The sequence below is a fragment of the Aquarana catesbeiana genome, unplaced genomic scaffold, assembly GCF_042186555.1.
Source record: "Aquarana catesbeiana isolate 2022-GZ unplaced genomic scaffold, ASM4218655v1 unanchor228, whole genome shotgun sequence".
NCBI lineage: Eukaryota > Metazoa > Chordata > Amphibia > Anura > Ranidae > Aquarana > Aquarana catesbeiana.
This window is the reverse complement of record NW_027362655.1, coordinates 2,411,403-2,431,140: the sequence shown is the minus strand read 5'-3', so window position 1 is coordinate 2,431,140 and position 19,738 is coordinate 2,411,403. Positions and strand designations below refer to the sequence as shown.

General features: G+C 42.5%; 1 protein-coding gene across 1 annotated transcript; it reads left to right on the top strand.

Annotated features, from left to right (window-relative positions):
- The first annotated feature begins 837 nt into the window (after nucleotides 1–837).
- On the top strand, nucleotides 838–19,339 carry LOC141121684 (uncharacterized). Its single transcript, XM_073611388.1, has 7 exons — nucleotides 838–944; nucleotides 1,506–1,633; nucleotides 1,720–1,843; nucleotides 1,960–2,057; nucleotides 2,139–2,345; nucleotides 2,452–2,590; nucleotides 18,195–19,339. Exons 3-7 carry the CDS (start codon nucleotides 1,759–1,761, stop codon nucleotides 19,103–19,105), a joined length of 1,440 nt encoding a protein of 479 aa, XP_073467489.1. The 5' UTR covers nucleotides 838–944; nucleotides 1,506–1,633; nucleotides 1,720–1,758; the 3' UTR covers nucleotides 19,106–19,339.
- Nucleotides 19,340–19,738: the final 399 nt, after the last annotated feature.

The window sequence follows — 19,738 nt, the reverse complement described above, 5'->3', positions numbered from 1 at the left end:
TAGTGCTAATGTGCGTTCACCTGTTGAGAACAATGAAGCTGAGAACAATGAAGGAGTTTACTATTCCAATCCTCCAACCAGTTTTCTGTCTGGGAAGGTCTGGGAGTCAATATTTCCCCAGCTGACCAGGAACAATGAAGGAGTTTACTATTCAAATCCTCAACAACTAGTTTTCCCACTCGCTATTTCCCCAGCCGGCAGAGACAAGACTTCTTATAGAGTGTCAGCTTCTTGCATTGTTCGGCATCAGGAAATGAGCGATAAATACAATGACCCCTCCCCTTATAACCATAAACCCCGTCCTCTTATCATCAAAGTAAATGGTGTGAAAACATTTGTGATAAATCATCAACGCATTTCACCTCATCAATATCCAGTGATAAACCATAAAGTGATGTCAAAGTCCATTCAACGTCTCCTTTATACTTCAATAAATTATATCACCAATAAATGTCTCCAACACCTCCAGAGCTTCTTCCTCCAAATCTCCAGCAAACCCTGCGTAGTGGACTACAAAACACCTCCTTCCCCAAACACCAATCCCAGTGCTCTCTTGGTGCTCACACTGAGATCGTACGCTCATCAGTCCTCCATCCTCCTCCTAATAAGTGGCTCCACAGTAGCTTTAGAGGAACCCTGTCTGAGAAAGGCTGGACTAGGCAGTCATATATTTCTATCCCCCTTGGTGGGAGTGGAGATGATTCATCTATAAGGATATACAGTACATACACACACAGCACAAGGCCGTGTTCACACTACAAGACATTTCTCGGGGATGCAGTTCCTCTCAGCTCCACAAGGTGGTGATCTCACTTCTACCCAGACAGGAAGTCTCTATGGAAGACAGACAACAAGTGATGTCAGGTACAGACAGGAAGTTCCGGGTGAGAGGTGAGTCGGGAGGAAGTAGAGAGAAGACATTACTGGAAGAGGCAGTAGAGGAGGTAATAAGATCTTATTTTCTATTTACACCCAGTAACCCTCCGTAATGTCCGTCCTCTTCCTCCATAGTCACTGTGATGTCTTTTATCTCCAGCAGATGATGATACACACATATATAGTGTGGAAACCTAGATTAACCCCTTCAGGGTCAGAATATTTCCCCACTTACGTGGCCGGAACATTCTCTTCATTTTGGAGATGTGTCACCTTTCCCACCAATCACCTCATCAGACTATACTAACGGATTATACCACTTTTATTAGTGCCGGGAATTGAGAATGCTATGACATCACACTGACCTCACAGCTCCTCTTCCCAATGTCTCTCCATCTGGCACTTTTCTTTTTATTCGATGGTCTTAGGATGTGGGCAGACCCTTTGCATCCTCACAAGCAAAACAGGACTGTTGTAATGATGCCAGAATTGTTTTACCTACATAGTGGGGGTCTTGTGTGGGTAAATTATACTTCAGCCTGAAGTGGGGCTTTAATAAAATGGACGTCTGAATGGTGAGGTGAGGAGGATTCTGGGAATATCATTTAAATTGTACTATTTGTGTTCAGATCTAGAGTTTTCCTCCTGTGAAGTCTGGAGATCATATGACCATCACATTGCCTCCACCTCCCTCCCTGATAGAATAGAGAAATAAAAAGAAGATTCTAGAAGTCACCAGAGAGATCATGGAGGAGAGGTGAGCGGTGCTGGGAATTCTGGGACATTATCCAGTAACAGACAAGGGATGTGTCTGGATGGTGACTGTATCATTGTGTGTGTCAGGTTCCTATAAGGTGTCAGGATGTCACTGTCTATTTCTCCATGGAGGAGTGGGAGTATTTAGAAGGACACAAGGATCTCTACAAGGACGTCATGATGGACAATCAGCCGCCCCTCACATCACCGGGTAAGAGGAGACTTTATTGTAAAGGAGAGAGCAGTACGGAGGGTCCACCTAGATCCCCCATCATCTGATAAACACATAGAAACAATGTATTCAGTCAGTGTGTGTGTTTCCTACAGATGGATCCAGTAATGGGAACCCACCAGAGAGATGTCCCCGTCCTCTGTATTCCCGGGATTCCACACAGGAAGGTCACACCATCCCTCACAATCATCAGGTAGATGATTGACAATTATTGGAAGGTATGATTTATATACAGCATGTTTGTTACAATTAAAATTTTGTTTTATATTTAAAGAGTGGAAACCTCTGGGATGATATTATTGATGTTAAAGAAGAGTATAAAGAGGAGGATGAGGAGTATGGAGTGATGGAGGAGTTTTCAGAAGGACACAAGGATATGATGGAACCACCTAATACCAGGAACCCACCAGAGAGATGTCCCCGTCCTCTGTATTCCCGGGATTCCACACAGGAAGGTCACACCATCCCTCACTGTTACAAGGTTGGTGAGATGGAGCGTCTAGAACATGGACACGTAGAGACAATGTGTAGATTTTTTATTTAAGCTTATATTTTACATGTGATATTTTCTCATTCTCTTGGTTTAGGATGAAGATCTGATAGATTTAAAAGTTGAGATTAAAGAAGAAGAAGACACGTATGTGAGGGATGATCAGCGGTCTATGGAGGAGGATGGAATAGTGAGGCTAATTATAGAGGAGGACACTCCTACAAAGATCAGCACAGGTGGGACATTAACACAAATTACATTTCTCTACCCATACTGCTCACTGATTGGTCCAGAGTAGGGCAAATACTGGGTGATATCAGCTTGTAATATCCTGGTCACTTTCCTGAGCTGTGTTCCCCGTCCTGTATTTCTCTCGGATAATCTTCCTTCTCTGTGCTGCAGACACAATTTATGTATCTAGACTGGATTTATGGAGATTCTGGGGTTCAGCTGGCAGCAAAATGTTGATTTTTTTCCAATAGGAGTAACTCAATGTAGGCATCTGGAGTGTGTGCTTTGAGTCTTCTGCCCCATGCCCGGGTCTAACAAGATAGAGCAATTCTTCCAGGGTTAGTTGCCATGATGTTTGCTTGTTGTGCCGGTTGGAGTAATATGTCTGTATAGAGTTGGGCAAACAGTTCGAACCAAGCAAAAGTTTGGCCAAAACATTGCCTGTTCACCCATTCAGCAAACGCCCAAATTTGTGCACCGTTCAGTGGAATGTTCCCCTGCCGAAGCCCCACAATGTGCTGCACAGTGCATTCTAGGGCCCTAATTGGATGAAGCAATGCACCTGACCTCTGAGTAGGTGCAAGGCTTTGCCCAATTAGGGCACAGAGCACTGTCAGAGTCATGATTGGACAAAGTCATGATGACTTTGCCCAATCAGGGCTCATAGTCCCACCCCACACTATAAAAGGTTCCTTTCCACAAGAACCTTTAGCAGTGTGTTGTTGGTGTGGCTCAGTTTGCTACTAGCTAGTTAGTGTGTCATTGTACAATACAGCATTACATAACATTTAGTGCTGTATACCCCTTTTTTTTTGGTTGATGCGTTTTTGGTTATTTTTTGTCCCCTGCCTGCCCCCTTTTTTAAAATTGTTCTCTGCAGTTTTTCTGACTGCAATGCTGGTGTTCCCCCTTTTTAATTTTTCTTATCGATTTTTACATTTTTGTCATAGTTACATAGTAGGTGAGGTTGAAAAAAGTCCATCAAGTCCAACCTATGTGTGTGATTATATGTCAGTATTACATTGTATATCCCTGTATGTTGTGGTAGCTTTTTAAAATTATCAATGCTCCCCGCTGAAACCACTGCCTGTGGAAGGGAATTCCACATCCTAACTACTCTTATGCCCTGTACACACGATCGGACATTGATCGGACAACAAAATCCATCTGATTTTTTCAGATTTTGGGCCAAACTCGTCTTGCATACACACGGTCGCACAAAGTTGTCGGAAAATCCGATCGATCTGAACGTGGTGACGTAAAACACGTACATCGGGACTATAAACGGGGCAGTAGCCAATAGCTTTCATCTCTTTATTTATTCTGAGCATGCGTGGCACTTTGTGCGTCGGATTTGTCTACACACGATCGGAATTTAAACGATCGGATTTTGTTGTCGGAAAATTTTATATCCTGCTCTCAAACTTTGTGTGTTGAAAATACCGACGGAAAAAGTCCGATGGAGCCCACACACGATCTGAATTTCCGACAACACAATGCGATTGCGCTTTTTCCGTCGGAAAATCTGACCGTGTGTACAGGGCATAACAGTAGAGAAATCTCTACGCAGTTTAAGGTTAAACCGCTTTTCTTCTAGTTTTAGTGAATGGCCACGTGTCTTATTAAATTCCCTTTCGAGGAAAAGTTTTATCCCTATTGTGGGGTCACCAGTACAGTATTTGTACATTGAAATCATATCCCCTCTCTCGGCCAGACCAGAGTCTTGTAGAGCGGGAGAATGATCGTTTTATCTCTGGGGTTGATCCTCCTTTTTAATGCATGCCAATATTCTGTTTGCTTTATTAGCAGCAGCTTGGCATTGCATGCCATTGCTGAGCCTATCATCCACTAGGACCCCCAGGTCCTTTTCCATCCTAGATCCCCCCAGAGGTTCTCCCCCCAGTGTATAGATTGCATTCATATTTTTGCCACCCAAATGCATTTTTTTAAATTTTTCTACATTGAACCTCATTTGCCATGTAGTCGCCCACCCCATTAATTTGTTCAGATCTTTTTGCAAGGTTTCCACATCCTGCGGAGAAGTTATTGCCCTGCTTAGCTTAGTATCGTCTGCAAATACAGAGATTGAACTGTTTATCCCATCCTCCAGGTCTATTATGAATAAATTAAATAGGATTGGTCCCAGCACAGAACCCTGGGGAACCCCACTACCCACCCCTGACTATTCTGAGTACTCCCCATTTATCACCACCCTCTGAACTCGCCCTTGTAGCCAGTTTTCAATCCATGTACTCACCCTATGGTCCATGCCAACGGACCTTACTTTGTACAGTAAACATTTATGGGGTATCAAATGCTTTTGCAAAATCCAGATACACCACGTCTACGGGCCTTCCTTTATCTAGATGGCAACTCACCTCCTCATAGAAGGTTAATAGATTGGTTTGACAAGAACGATTCTTCATGAATCCATGCTGATTACTGCTAATGATACCGTTCTCATTACTAGACTATGTAGTCTCTTATCATCCCCTCCAATAGCTTGCTTACAAATAATGTTAGGCTAACGGATCTGTAATTCCCAGGGATGTAACTTGGCCCTCTTTTAAATTTTAGTGGTACATTGGCTTTTCTCCAATCAGCTGGTACCATTCCAGTCAGTAGACTGTTCGTAAAAATTAGGAACAATGGTCTGGCAGCTACGTGACTGAGCTCCTTAAGGAACCTCGGGTGCAAGCCATCTGGTCCTGGTGACTTGTCGATGTTAAGTTTCTCAGGTCTAATTTTAATTCTGTCCTCTGTTAACCATGGAGGTGCTTCCTGTGATGTGTCATGAGGATAAACACTGCAGTTTTGGTTACTGAAGGCCCCCGACTCCCTCGTGAAGACTGAGGAGAAGAATAAATTCAATACCTTTGCCATCTCTCCATCCTTAGTAACCAGATTCCCTTCATCATTCTTTATGGGACCAATTTGATCTGATCCTCTCTTTCATGGGATTTTTTTTACTCTCCTCCGCTATGTGTCTTTCATGTTCTATCTTAGCCACCCTGATTGCACCCTTACATTTCTTGTTGCATTCTTTGTAAAGTTGGAACGCTGTTGATGATCCCTCAGCCTTGTACAGTATTTTTTGAAGGCCTTCTCCTTTGCTTTTATATGCATTTTTACATTGGAGTTAAGCCACCCAGGACTTTTATTAGCTCTTTTAAATGTATTTCCCATTGGGATGCACTGGCTAATGCCCTTATTTAATATGGTCCTAAAGCATACTAATTTTTCCTCCGTGTTCTTTGTTCCTAAGATTTTATCTCAATTATTATCTAGCAAGGATCGTAGTTTAGGGAAGTTGGCTCTTTTGAAATTCAGTGTCTTTGTATGTTTCCTATTTGTGTGATCTATACTAAAAAAAATTGACCTGTGATCGCTGTTTCCTAAATTGCCCCGTATTTCCACATCCGTGATCAGGTCTGTATTGTTGGTAATCAGTAGGTCTAGTAGCTCTTTTTTTCTAGTTGGTGCATTTACCATCTGACCCATGAAATTGTCCTACAAGACATTTAGGAACTGGGGAGCCTTGGATGAATGCGTGGTTCCTTCCACCCAGTCTATGTCTGGATAATTAAAATCCCCCATTATAATGACACTTCCCATTCTTGCCGCAAATCCAAATTGTGATAGGAGGTCTGCCTCTGCCTCCTCCCTCTGGTTAGGGGGCCTATAGCATACTCCTAGTATTACTTTCCCCTTCGTTTCCTCCCTTTGTAGCTCTACCCATAAGGAATCCAGCTCCTCCCTAGCTCCCTCAGTGATGTCATCTCTCACATTCACTTCTACATCATTGTTGATATACAGGCATAACCCCTCCTCTTTTTTTACCCTCTCTATCCCTGCGATATAGGGAATACCCTTGAATGGTTGCCAGCCAATCATAAGAACTGTCAAACCAAGTCTTTTGTAATTGCTACAAAATCTAAATCCTCCTCGAAGAACAGTATCTCCAGTTCTCCCATTTTGTCCGCCAGGCTCCTGGCATTGGTGAATATGCCACGTAGTTTAGACCGGTCGCATACTATCTCCTTTTTGGGTGCTCTGGGTTTGCAAATATGACTTGTTACTATACTTACCTCGGGTTTAGGTGCTTTAGTCAACCTACCATTAATGCCCCCAATACTTCCCTCTGGAATATGTTCCTTGCTGACTATCTCTACCTCTGGACCCTCCTCCCCGTCGCCTAGTTTAAAAGCCCCTCTAACTTTTCGTCCATCTTCACTCCCAGCAGATCTGCACCTTCCCCATTTAGGTACAGTCTGTCCTTTCTATAGAGCTGGTAACTGACTGAGAAGTTGCCCCAGTTCTCCAGGAACCCAAACCCCTCCTTACTAAACCAGTTCCTCAGCCACTTGTTTACTTCCCTAATCTCCCTCTGCCTTTCTGGTGTGGCTCGATGTATCGGTATTATTTCTGAGAATACTACCTTGGAGGTCCTTTTCCTCAATTTAGCCCCTGAGTCCCTAATATAGTTTTTTAGGACACTCCATCTACCTCTGACTTTTGTCATTGGAGCCAACGTGCACCATGACAGCCGGGTCTTCTCCAGCCCCTCCCAGTAATCTGTCCACCAGATCCGTGATGTGCCGAACCCGAGTGCCCGCTAGACCGCATACAGTTAGGTGCTTCATGTCTTTGTGACAGATTGCCCTCTCTGCCCTAAGAATTGAGTCCCCTAACACCAGAATCTCTTTCCTTTCCCTTGGCTTTACCCCCGACCTCACTGGAGGAGTTATTTACCTGGCAACTAGGAGAGTCACCCAGCTCCAGCAGTGCTGGCCCCTGACTGGTTTCACCAATGTCATCCAATGGGGCATACTTATTGGAATGTTCCAGCCCAGGACTGGTGTCCCTGACTCTTTCCCCTCTATCCTTCCACACTGTCACCCATCTACTCTACTTTGGTGACTGCACAGCTTTGTCTCCACCCGCCTCTGTGCTGGTCCCTGCTGGCACCTGCCGTGTACGTTCCTGGCTCTCCTTTAGTATGGAGAGTCTTCTCAGTGTTGACAGTTGCTTCCCTAAATCCAGAACCTGGGCTTCCAGGGAAACAATGTGCTTACATTTTGCACAGCAGTTTTCGCCTGCATATACTGTTCAAAATTGGTCCTAGTATATGAATGTGAGTTGGGGACCTTGGACCGATGTGAGTGTGTGATGTAAATTGACTGCATAAATTGACAGCGCTATATGGGTACCTTAAATAAATAATAATATAATAGGTGAGCATCTTAATGAGACACAATGTACAGGGATAAGGACAATTGTAGACACGCAACCACACTCACTCAGGTTGAACTGGATGGACTGGTGTCTTTATTCAACCTTACTAACTATGATGTTTGAGAGTTCTAGTGTGAACCGAATGGGGGGGTGTTCGGCCCATCTCTATGTCTGTATCGTCTCAGACCCAAGTCACTGAGTGCAGTCTCAGGAGATGGGAGGCAGCGATGTGGGACCTCTGCAACATATCTCATGTAAACATGTAAAGTGATACTAAAAGTACAAATAAAAAAAAATAAGCATGTTATACTTACCTGCTCTGTGCGATGGTAGTCCTCTTTGGTCCCCCACCTGCACTCCTGGCTACTCCCCCCTGCGGAGAGCCCCCCATAGCAAGCCACTTGCTATGGGGGCACTTGTATGTACCCACTCCAGAGCTCTGCTCTGTCTGCTCATAAAACACACAGAGCGTGGCACAGCCCCATCTCCTCCCCCCTGCTCCCTCTTCACTGGCTGTTATTGACAGCAGTGGGAACCAGAGGTTTCCGATGCTGTGTGGCTCCCGTTGCTGTGTATGAACCAATGAGAAGGGAGAGATTCGGGAGAACCGTTGCTCTTGTGCACATCGAGATTGGGCTCAGGTAAGTATTAGGGGGGCTGGGGGTGGAGCTATATAAGATTTTTTTTTTACCTTCATGCATTCTTCAGCCTTTAGAGACAGTTTAAGCTACCACAGATTACTGAACATTACACTTGTAGCGCTCACCACAGAGGTGGGCCTGCTGTTTTTGGCCCAGGTTCTTTTCCTAAGCTAGCTCAACGACAGCCAGGCACACTGTCACTCTTCTGGAAAGTGGAAAGCTATGGACCCGTAGGGTTATCTTAGTGTTATTGTTATCTTAGGATATTGATGTTGATGTAAATGATCTGGTTTCTGGGCAGGCGACTTCTACACCCCAGAGTATCTCCACAGTCTCCTTGGCTTGTAGTGTAATGTAATAAAAAATTAAAGCGTCGCACCACTACTAAGAGGTCCAGATACAACTTTATTCCATTAAAAGTCAGGGGTGCAATTCAAAAAATAGCCTACAGGCTTCAGGGGTCCAATCGCCACCTTCTTAAGGTCTTGGTTTGCCAATAATATGAACAAACCAGAGGTGCTGATAAGGCCTGTGCTTGTAATTCACAATGGAAAAAAAATACAATTGTAGGTCCTAGTCACTTCTGATTTGTTACATTGTAATTAGTGGCCACGAGTCCTATTAAACTCCCTTCCACTAAAATGTTTTATCCCTATTGTGGGGTCACCAGTACGGTAGTTATAAATTGAAATCATATCCCCTCTCAAGCGTCTCTTCTCCAGAGAGAATAAGTTCAGAGCTCGCAACCTTTCCTCATAACTAAGATCCTCCAGACCCTTTATTAGTTTTGTCGCCCTTCTTTGTACTCGCTCCATTTCCAGTACATCCTTCCTGAGGACTGGTGCCCAGAACTGGACAGCATACTCCAGGTGTGGCCGGACCAGAGTCTTGTAGAGCGGGAGAATTATCGTTTTATCTCTGGAGTTGATCCCCTTTTTAATGCATGCCAATATTCTGTTTGCTTTGTTAGCAGCAGCTTGGCATTGCATGCCATTGCTGAGCCTATCATCTACTAGGACCCCCAGGTCCTTTTCCATCCTAGATTCCCCCAGAGGTTCTCCCCCCAGTGTATAGATTGCATTGATATTTTTGCCACCCAAATGCATTATTTTACATTTTTCTACATTGAACCTCATTTGCCATGTAGTCGCCCACCCCATTAATTTGTTCAGATCTTTTTGCAAAGTTTCCACATCCTGCGGAGAAGTTATTGCCCTGCTTAGCTTAGTATCGTCTGCAAATACAGAGATTGAACTGTTTATCCCATCCTCCAGATCGTTTATGAACAAATTAAATAGGATTGGTCCCAGCACAGAACCCTGGGGAACCCCACTACCCACCCCTGACCATTCTGAGTATTCCCCATTTATCACCATCCTCTGAACTTGCCCTTGTAGCCAGTTTTCCTTGTCAAAAGAAGTTTATTGAGTATACAATGTTATAAAGATACATAAAGTAAGTTTACAAGGATCTATAAAGTAAGCTCATTGTTTTACAGTAGGGTTTATATAGGTAAATATCATGAAATTTCAAATATTAAACATTGGGTTCACGTATACCTAAATTAAAGATATATATCATTTCCTTAGTTACTTTTGTAGGTATTTAAATGATTTATACCTACTATACATATTGTTTACAAGTAGAGTGTATATAGGTCAAGTAAATTCTGATAATGAGCTTTAATCGTAAGGTGGAGAAAAGGAAAGAGAAAGAAGAAAAAGGGTTGAAAGGTAGAGGTATGGTCCACAAGGTTGTCCCGCTCGTCAGTTTATTATTCTTTTTAGTTCTCTTTGAAGCCTTAGAATGGGTGTCTCTGTAAGTCATTTAATCTGTTACCATGGCAACAGGACAGAGTCATTGAAGTTTGACAGGAACTGTTGTTTTATCCAAGGATGCCAAAGTTTTTCAAATTTTGGAATTTGGTTTTGATCGATGCTACCATCTTAGCATGGGACATTGTATTATTCATTCTGTGAATTGTTTCTGCTAGTACCAATGTAGGAGATTTCCATGCCTTGGCCACTGTTTGTTTTGCAGCCGTTATTAGTTGGATCATAAGTTTGAATTGAGAGAGTGTTAACCATTCCGGTTTTAGATTAAGTAAAGTTAAATATGTGTTTAGAAGTGTTTAGTTATGGGATTATGAATTTTAAAGCGGTCTTTAGGATCAAGCCATAATAAATTTGATATTAATAGAGGGTCATTTTCTGAAGCCTCTATAAATACCCATAATGGGATTTCCTGTTTTGCATGGTATTTGGACAGACTGGCCAAATGTGCTGCTCTGTAGTAGTTAGTAAAATTAGGGTATCCCAGGCCTCCTTTATTTTTGGGAAGATGTAGTGTGTGTATAGGTATACGTGGTTTAGAAGAGCCCCATATAAACGAAGTTGCTCTTTTTTGTACTATTCTCAAAAAATAGGAAGGAATTGGAATAGGGAGGACTCTGAATAGATAAAGCAATTTGGGTAGAATAGTCATTTTGATTGCATTAATCTTCCCTATCCAGGATAAAGGAAGTTGCGACCATTGTTTTATTAGATTTGTGATCTGTCTTAATACAGGAGGATAATTGGTTGAGAATAAGTCAGAATGAGATGCTGTTAAATGAATTCCAAGATATGGGATTGATTTTTCTGCCCATGTGAATGGGAGTGCAGCCCTAGCCGGGATCAATTCCATGTTTGTGAGCGAAATATTAAGCACTAGGCATTTCTTAGGATTAATCATAAGGCCGGATAGGGCTGCAAATCCATCAAGAGCTGGTATTAAGTTAGGACCAGAGACCTGTGGTGATGATAGAAAAAGTAATATATCGTCTGCAAATATACATAATTTGTGTGTAATACCTCCTACTTCAATGCCAGTTATAGTTTGGTTTGTTCTGATGTATTGGGCCATGGGTTCGAGTATAAGGGCAAATAATAAGGGAGATAATGGGCAACCCTGTCGGGTACCTCTTTCGATATTAAAGGCTTCAGATTTGTATCCAGCATATTTTATATAGGCTTTGGGTTTATTATATAATGCTTTGATCCATGTTAAAAAGTGGGGTCCAAAACCCCATTTTTGTAATGAATATTGCATATATTGCCAGGATACTGTGTCAAATGCCCTCTTAATATCGAGAGATAGAAAACATAAAGGGATTTTCCGTTTTTTAGCAATATGTGCCAATAACACTGCCCTGCGTATATTATCGCCTGCCTGTCTATTTGGCATGAAGCCTACTTGATCTCTATGTATTAATTTTCCTATAATGCTATTGAGGCGTTTTGCTATTATTTTTGCTAATAATTTAATATCGAGGTTTAACAGAGAGATAGGCCGATAATTCACACAGGAAGTATCATCAGAAAGGGGTTTTGGGATCATACAAACAATTGCCATTAGTGTTTCTTGCCGAAAAGAATGTCCATCTAGAAGATTGTTAAAAGTTTCAGTGAGAATGGGAGAGAGTATTTCTGAGAATGTTTTATAGTATAAAGCCGAGTAACCGTCTGGGCCTGGTCTTTTGTTAAGTTTTAGGTCTTTTATGGCGTTAGCAACTTCATCTATAGTTATAGGCTCATCCAAACTGCTTTTTTGATTCTGAGATAATTCAGGTAAGGCTATTTTTGAGAAGAAGGATTCAGCCTCTGTAGGATTAAATTCATTGTTTGTCTTGTATAAAGTTGCGAGATGTGAGTGAAATTTATGGACTATTTTAACTGGATTACAAGTGTAAACATTTTTTGATAATTTCAAACGTATTGGTTTGAAAGATTTGTTAGTTGAATTTAATGCCCGAGCCAAATATGTACCTGGTTTGTTTGTATTCATGTAGAAATTGTGTTTGGAGCGTTTGAGGGATTTATCAACTGACTCAGTGAGAAATAGATCGTATTCCAATCTAGATTTTTCCAGATGAGATTTTGCACTCTGAGATGGATTATCTTGAAATGATATGTAGGCTGCATTAAAATTGAGTTCTAGTTTTTTTGCTAGATTTTTGCGTTCCCGTTTAAATAGTGCCATTTGTCTTTGTATTGTACCACGCAAGACAGGCTTATGAGCTTCCCACAGTGTTATTGGGGAGATATCTGTTGTATTATTAATTGATATGTATTCCTTTAAAGCTTGTTCAATGGCCATCTGATGTAGTGGGTGTTTGAGCATTATGTCCGGTAAGTACCACGTTGGGTCATGCGCTTTTGGTATGGCTGAGGCTATAGTAGTGTATACTGCATTATGGTCAGACCACGGAATCGGAATTATATCTGATGCAATAATTTCTGGTATCATTCCTATTGTTAGAAAAATATGATCTATTCTGGTGAAGGTTTGATGAGGGTGCGAGAAATAAGTGAATTTCTTTTTCATTGGGTTACTTTCTCTCCATGAATCTACCAGATTGTATTTAGAAAGAAGTTGAGAAAAAGGTAATCTAGAGGTTATTTTGGATGGTGTAAAAGGTGATTTATCTAGAAATGGGAGGAGGACCTGGTTCGAATCCCCACACATTATCACTGTTCCTAGTTTGTGTGTATTAATCACTTGTAATATATGTGAGAGGAATGGTGTAGGTTGTTTGTTAGGAGCGTAGTAGGAAATCACTGTGATTGCTGTATCCATTATATAACCCATGAGTATCAGGTATCTACCTTCTGGGTCTTTAATTTCTGATGATAAGGTGAATGGTGTGGATCGGTGAAATGCAATTAGAGTTCCCCTTTGCTTGGTACATTCAGAAGCCGTGTAAATTTGTTGATAAAAAGGAGAAATATATTTTGGAGTAGAATCTTTGGTGAAGTGTGTTTCTTGGAGGCATACTATGTGAGCCTTCTTGTTATGGAAAGTACGGAAGGCGTTGGTCCTTTTTTGAGGGACATTTATTCCTTGAACATTCAGGGAAAGTATATTTAGTGGTGCCATGGCAATAGATCAAATAGTTTTGACTTACTTTTTGTTATGCAGAGCTGACTGCGCAGATCAACCTGTGTGGACTGAAGAGATGAATAGATAGAAAAGAAACCAGTGAATTCTGGAGTAAAGAGTAAACAAAAAACATATGAGATTAGATGATACATTGTATAAATTATTTTTTGCAAGTAATCACAATTTACCCGTGAAAGAGAATAAATATCTCTCTCAGGGGAATAAGTGTTGTAGCCAGTTTTCAATCCATGTACTCACCCTATGGTCCATGCCAACGGACCTTATTTTTAAATGTTAATGGGGAACTGTGTCAAATGCTTTTGCAAAATCCAGATACACCACGTCTACGGGCCTTCCTTTATCTAGATGGCAACTCACCTCCTCATAGAAGGTTAATAGATTGGTTTGGCAAGAACGATTCTTCATGAATCCATGCTGATTACTGCTAATGATATCGTTCTTATTACTAAAATCTTGTATATAGTACATTATCATCCCCTCCAAGAGTTTACATACTATTGATGTTAAGTTAACTGGTTAACTGGTAATTCCCAGGGATGTATTTTGGACTCTTTTTAAATATTGGTGCTACATTGGCTTTTCTCCAATCAGCTGGTACCATTCCTGTCAGTAAAAATTAGGAACAATGGTCTGGCAATTACTTAACTGAGTTCCCCAAGTACCATCGGGTGCAAGCCATCTGGTCCCGGTGATTTATTAATATTAATGTTAAGTTTCCCAAGTCTAATTTTAATTCTGTCCTCTGTTAACCATGGAGGTGCTTCCTGTGATGTGTCATGAGGATAAACACTGCAGTTTTGGTTACTGAAGCCCCCCGATTCACTCGTGAAGACTGAGGAGAAGAATAAATTCAATACCTTTGCCATCTCCCCATCCTTTGTAACCAGATGTCCTTCCTCATTCTTTATGGGGCCAATATGGTCTGTCCTCCCTTTTTTTACTGTTTACATACTTAAAGAATTTCTTAAGATTTTTTTTGCTCTCTTCCGCTATGTGTCTTTCATGTTCTATCTTAGCCATCCTAATTGCACCCTTACATTTTTTGTTGCATTCTTTATAAAGTCTGAATGCTGATCCCTCAACCTTTGTATTTTTTGAAGGCCTTCTCCTTTGCTTTTATATGGATTTTTACATTGGAGTTAAGCCATCCAGGACTTTTGTTTGCTCTTTTAAATTTATTACCCAACGGGATGCATTGGCTAATGCCCTTATTTAAAGTGGGGTTCCACCCAAAAAACAAAAATACCTGGAAAAATTAAAAACAAAAAAACATTTGGATATTTTTTTTTTTTCCACTTACCTCTAAATGCCTGTTGCTAGGTGGTCCCTCGTAGTCTGCCTGTTCCTTTGCCTGGGCTGGTGACATCACTTCCCCCTCGGCACAGGAAGGGTTCTGCTCTGCTCCCTCCCTCTTGTGAATCATCTGGGACCCATTACAGGTCCCAGGTGATTGAGCGGCCAATCACGGCGCGCAGCGCCACTCGCGCATGCGCAGTGGGTGCCAGGCTGTGAAGCCACAGCCCGGCGCCCACAGTTGAAATGCCGGCGCCGACGAGCGGAGGGGGGGACGAGCGGGGCTTCGATCCCCCGCATCGCTGGACCCAGGGACAGGTAAGTGTCCAATTAAAAGTCAGCAGCTGCAGTATTTGTAGCTGCTGACTTTTAATTTTTTTTTTTTTGACGGCCCCCCTGGGTGGAACTCCTCTTTAACATACTCTTAAAGCAAACCCAACTCTCCTCCATGTTCTTTGTTCCTAAGATTTTATCCCAATTTATGCCTTCTAGCAAGGTTCGTAGTTTAGGGAAGTTGGCTCTTTTTAAATTCAATGTCTTTGTATTCCCCGTATGTTTGCTATTTGTGTGATTTATACTGAAGCCAATTGACCTGTGATCGCTGTTACCTAAATTGCCCCGTATTTCCACATCTGTGATCAGGTCTGTATTGTTGGTAATCAGTAGATCCAGTAACACCTTGTTTCTAGTTGGTGCGTCTACCATCTGGCCCATAAAATTGTCCTGCAAGGCATTTAGGAACTGACGAGCCTTAGATGAATGCGTCGTTCCCTCTGCCCAGTCTATGTCTGGATAATTAAAATCCCCCATTATGATAACACTTCCCATCCATGCTGCTAATCCAATTTGTGATAGGAGATACGTCTCTACTTCCTCCCTCAGGTTAGGGGGCCTATAGCATACTCCCAGTATTATTTTCCCCTTAGCTTCATCCCTTTGGAGCTCTACCCATAAGGATTCCACCTCTTCACTCTAGCTCCCTCAGTGATGTCATCTCTCACATTCACTTGTACATTATTCTCGATATATATATAGGCACACCCCTCCCCCTTTTTTACCCTCTCTATCCTTGCGATAAAGGGTATACCCTTGAATGGCTGCCAGCCAATCATGAGAGCTATTGAACCAGGTCTCTGAAATTCCCACAAAATCCAAATCCTCTTCGTACAACAGTATCTCTAGTTCACATTGTTGTCAATCAAGCCCTGATGAAGGGAGCACTTGGACCCTCAAATCACATTGGCTACTTTTTGGATTGTACCCCTGACTTTTAATGAATAAAGTTGTATCTGGACCTCTTAGCAGTGGTGTGCCGCTTCAATTTAAATTCTGGTTACATTACAGTCACTCTTTTGGCTCAATGAACACTCTAACAGGGCGTACACACGGTCGGACTTTGTTCGGACATTCCGACAACAAAATCCTAGGATTTTTTCCGACGGATGTTGGCTCAAACTTGTCTTGCATACACACGGTCACACAAAGTTGTCGGAAAATCCGATCATTCTGAACGCGGTGACGTAAAACGTCGGGACTATAAACGGGGCAGTGGCCAATAGCTTTCATCTCTTTATTTATTCTGAGCATGCGTGGCACTTTGTCGGATTTGTGTACACACGATCGGAATTTCCAACAACGGATTTTGTTGTCGGAAAATTTTATCTCCTGCTCTCCAACTTTGTGTGTCGGAAAATCCGATGGAAAATGTCCGATGGAGCCCACACACGGTCGGAATTTCCGACAACACGCTCCGATCGGACATTTTCCATCGGAAAATCCGACCGTGTGTACGGGGCATAAGGATGTCCCTTCTTAAATGCTTTATTATAAGGTGACCTGAGATCGGGTGCAGGAAGGCTGGGCAATACTCCAGTAGTACAGTGTAGTAACATATGGACACTCTTATGCCTCGTTTCCACTGAGCGGATTGGTTCGGGTCGGTACAGTTTGGAAGGCCTACAATGGTCCGGCCTATTCAGGCGAGCGTTTCCACTGCAAGTCGGACCAACAGGGGCCATATTTGGGTTTAGAAAAAAATGCCTAGCATGGCGTCACACGTTCGCCAATCAGTGGAATGTATCGTAGCTCCGCCTTAACCGAACTGTTCCATTTTCTATAGCCCCACATCTGAAGCAGGACCCTGAATGGAGCGGTTCGGTTTATGGGCCGCTTTCATAATGGAAACAGCCAAAATAGCGTACCGTACCGAACCGAACCGGTCCACTCGGTGGAAACGAGGCATTACTTTCTCAAACTTCTTAGTACAGTCCCTCCAACTGCAACTAAGGGGCTGAGTGACATAGAGACCCCATAGGAAATGTCCCACTTCAAGCAAGCTTTGGCACTGAAGCGTAAAAGATAATAGCAGCACACAGTCACTAGGATCCTACATACAGGTCTGTACTCACAAATGTCCCTGGATACTTGCATGCCTCCTTCCAATATCAGCCAGACATTTCTCCCGTGAGTTCTCCAGACCAGATTCTCAATCAGTTCTAGCAAGGCTCACTGGAATAGGCTCCCCAGCTCCAGCATAGCTGGGACCTCCGTGAACACATGTAGAACTACAGCTGGACTACCCAGAAGGGCAGCAGCCATTCAGGCTGGGAACTTTTCCTCCTGGACACGAGCAGGGCTGCCTCAGGCCCCAGACTATTTATGCACTTCCCAGCCATCTACTAGGCATCCTTCTCTAGGATTTGACTGAGATCACATAAATATTTAGGCTGTCAATTTTCCTCTCCCAGCCCACTACATTCTAGAATCTTTCAGAAGGCAGGGGGAAGCAGTACCGCTAGCCAGGGAAGCTTATACACTCCAAAGCAATCGCATACTGCTTCACTGATTACAGGGGAGACAAAAATAACTAAATGTACCTAGCCTGTCTAGGGGAGTGCTACACACTATATAATTTATATTACATACTCCTGACCCCTGTACTATATACTCTATGTTGTACATTACATCATTCTGATACTATATAGTCCTATCTGTAGTTTCTTATACAATATGTTGTACATTACATAGTCCTGACTTCTGCTCTCTCCCCTCTACCCACTGCAATATATAAATATAATATGTCTACATCTTGGTTGTTCTCCCCCCATCCTCACTCTCTGACCTCTGGTGGGGCTCAGCCCCGCTGTTATTTTGCTTTCTACCCTCTACCCACTGCTATATATAAACATAATATGTATTCTCTTTTGTTACACCCATTTTCTACCAAGTGATAAATTGGCCATGAGTGATAGAGGGGGTGGGGACACTCGTCCTATAATCCCCTCATCACTGTCACTCCTATAAAAGACAGTTCTCGTTGTTTCCTCACTCTCTGACTAAGGTCCATGAATAAAGAAATGAACTGGTAGGAGATCAGAGGACCCATTTACTAGTTACCTTGAGGAGGAATTGTAAGATCCTCAGAGACAAAGCTGCCTGAAGTCCTGGTTTAGGGGAACCAATCTGCTCATGTCTAGTAATCTTTTTATTTCTATTTTAGTACATAGACGGGAGATGAGGAAAACCTCAGAGGATTGTCTCACTTTGTCTTCAGACTGTAAAGTAGAAGATGAGGACATCACACAGTATAGTCCAGGAGAAAACCCGGCTACTTCAAATGTCCATCCGGCACCACACAGTGTAGATGGACCATCGTATTCCTCTTATCCTGAGGATCCTCAGACTGTGAGGGACGGTGCCGTCCTTCCAACAGAGAAGAGGTTTTCCTGTACTGAGTGCGGGAAGTGTTACTATTCTAAATACAATCTTAATGTCCATATAAGATCTCACACAGGTGAGAAGCCATATTCCTGTCCTGAGTGTGGGAAATGTTTTTCAGAGAAGTCCAGTCTTTCCAAACATCAGAGATCTCACACGGGAGAGAAGCCGTATTCCTGTCCTGAGTGCGGGAAATGTTTTTCACAGGAGTCTAATCTTTTTACACATCAGAGATCTCACACAGGGAAGAAGCCATATTCCTGTGCTGAGTGCGGGAAATGTTTTTCACTCAAGCCCAATCTTTACACACATCAGAGATCTCACACGGGGGAGAAGCCGTTTTCCTGTGCTGAGTGTGGGAAATGTTTTTCAGACAAGTTCATTCTTTATGCACATCAGAGATCTCACACAGGGGAGAAGCCGTATTCCTGTCCTGAGTGCGGGAAATGCTTTTCACAGAAGTCCAGTCTTTACAAACATCAGAGATCTCACACAGGGGAGAAGCCGTATTCCTGTCCTGAGTGCGGGAAATGTTTTTCAGACATGTCCAATCTTTACAAACATCAGAGATCTCACACAGGGGAGAAGCCGTATTCCTGTCCTGAGTGCGGGAAATGTTTTTCACAGAAATGCAGCCTTTACAGACATCAGAGATCTCACACGAGGGAGAAGCCACTTTCCTGTCCTGAGTGAAGGAATTGTTCCTCACTGAAGTCCTGTCTTCCAATCCATCAGGGATCACACACAACCCTCGAGGTGTATTAATGCCTTGAGTGCGGGAAATGTCGAAATATACTCCATGGCTGATCTTCATCATGTAAGAAACAGTTCATAAGGAGATCAGAGATCACCAAAGACATGGATGAAGTGTTGTACCGTGTTGGCCATTGATAGCAGTAGAAAAATAAAAATGGAGTCATTACCTTTCATTGGCTGAGTGTATTTTGTGTTGTGAGTTTTCACAAACACTTAAAGGTTTATTTAAAAAAAAAAAGGGAACAAATGTGACCAGCGTTCATTCAGCTATGACGAGTTTTGGTCATATTTTATTTTATACGTGGTTTTCCTTGGCTCCACCTAGTGGCCATAATGCGGTATTGTGCTATTTTTACTGATTGAGGTATTTCAGGAAAAATACCCAATTATGTCCACTAGATGGAGCTGATGGTCATAGAAAATCACTGTGTTAAACAATGGCCAGAATTTGTAACAGCTGGATGAAAGATTGTCACGTTCATCCAATATATTTTTTTAAAAAATAGACCCCTTAGTCTCCTTCATCAGACATGGCTTTATTCTAATACCTGAGATCATAAACATGAGTAA

What these genes read in the sequence shown, in the direction of transcription:
- LOC141121684 (XM_073611388.1), top strand. Translation starts at nt 1,759, where the DNA reads ATGGAGGAGTGGGAGTATTTAGAAGGACACAAGGATCTCTACAAGGAC. An exon ending in CCATCCCTCACAATCATCAG is followed by an intron (nt 2,058 to 2,138) that starts GTAGATGATTGA and finishes TTATATTTAAAG; the next exon opens with AGTGGAAACCTCTGGGATGA. An exon ending in TCCTACAAAGATCAGCACAG is followed by an intron (nt 2,591 to 18,194) that starts GTGGGACATTAA and finishes TTTCTATTTTAG; the next exon opens with TACATAGACGGGAGATGAGG.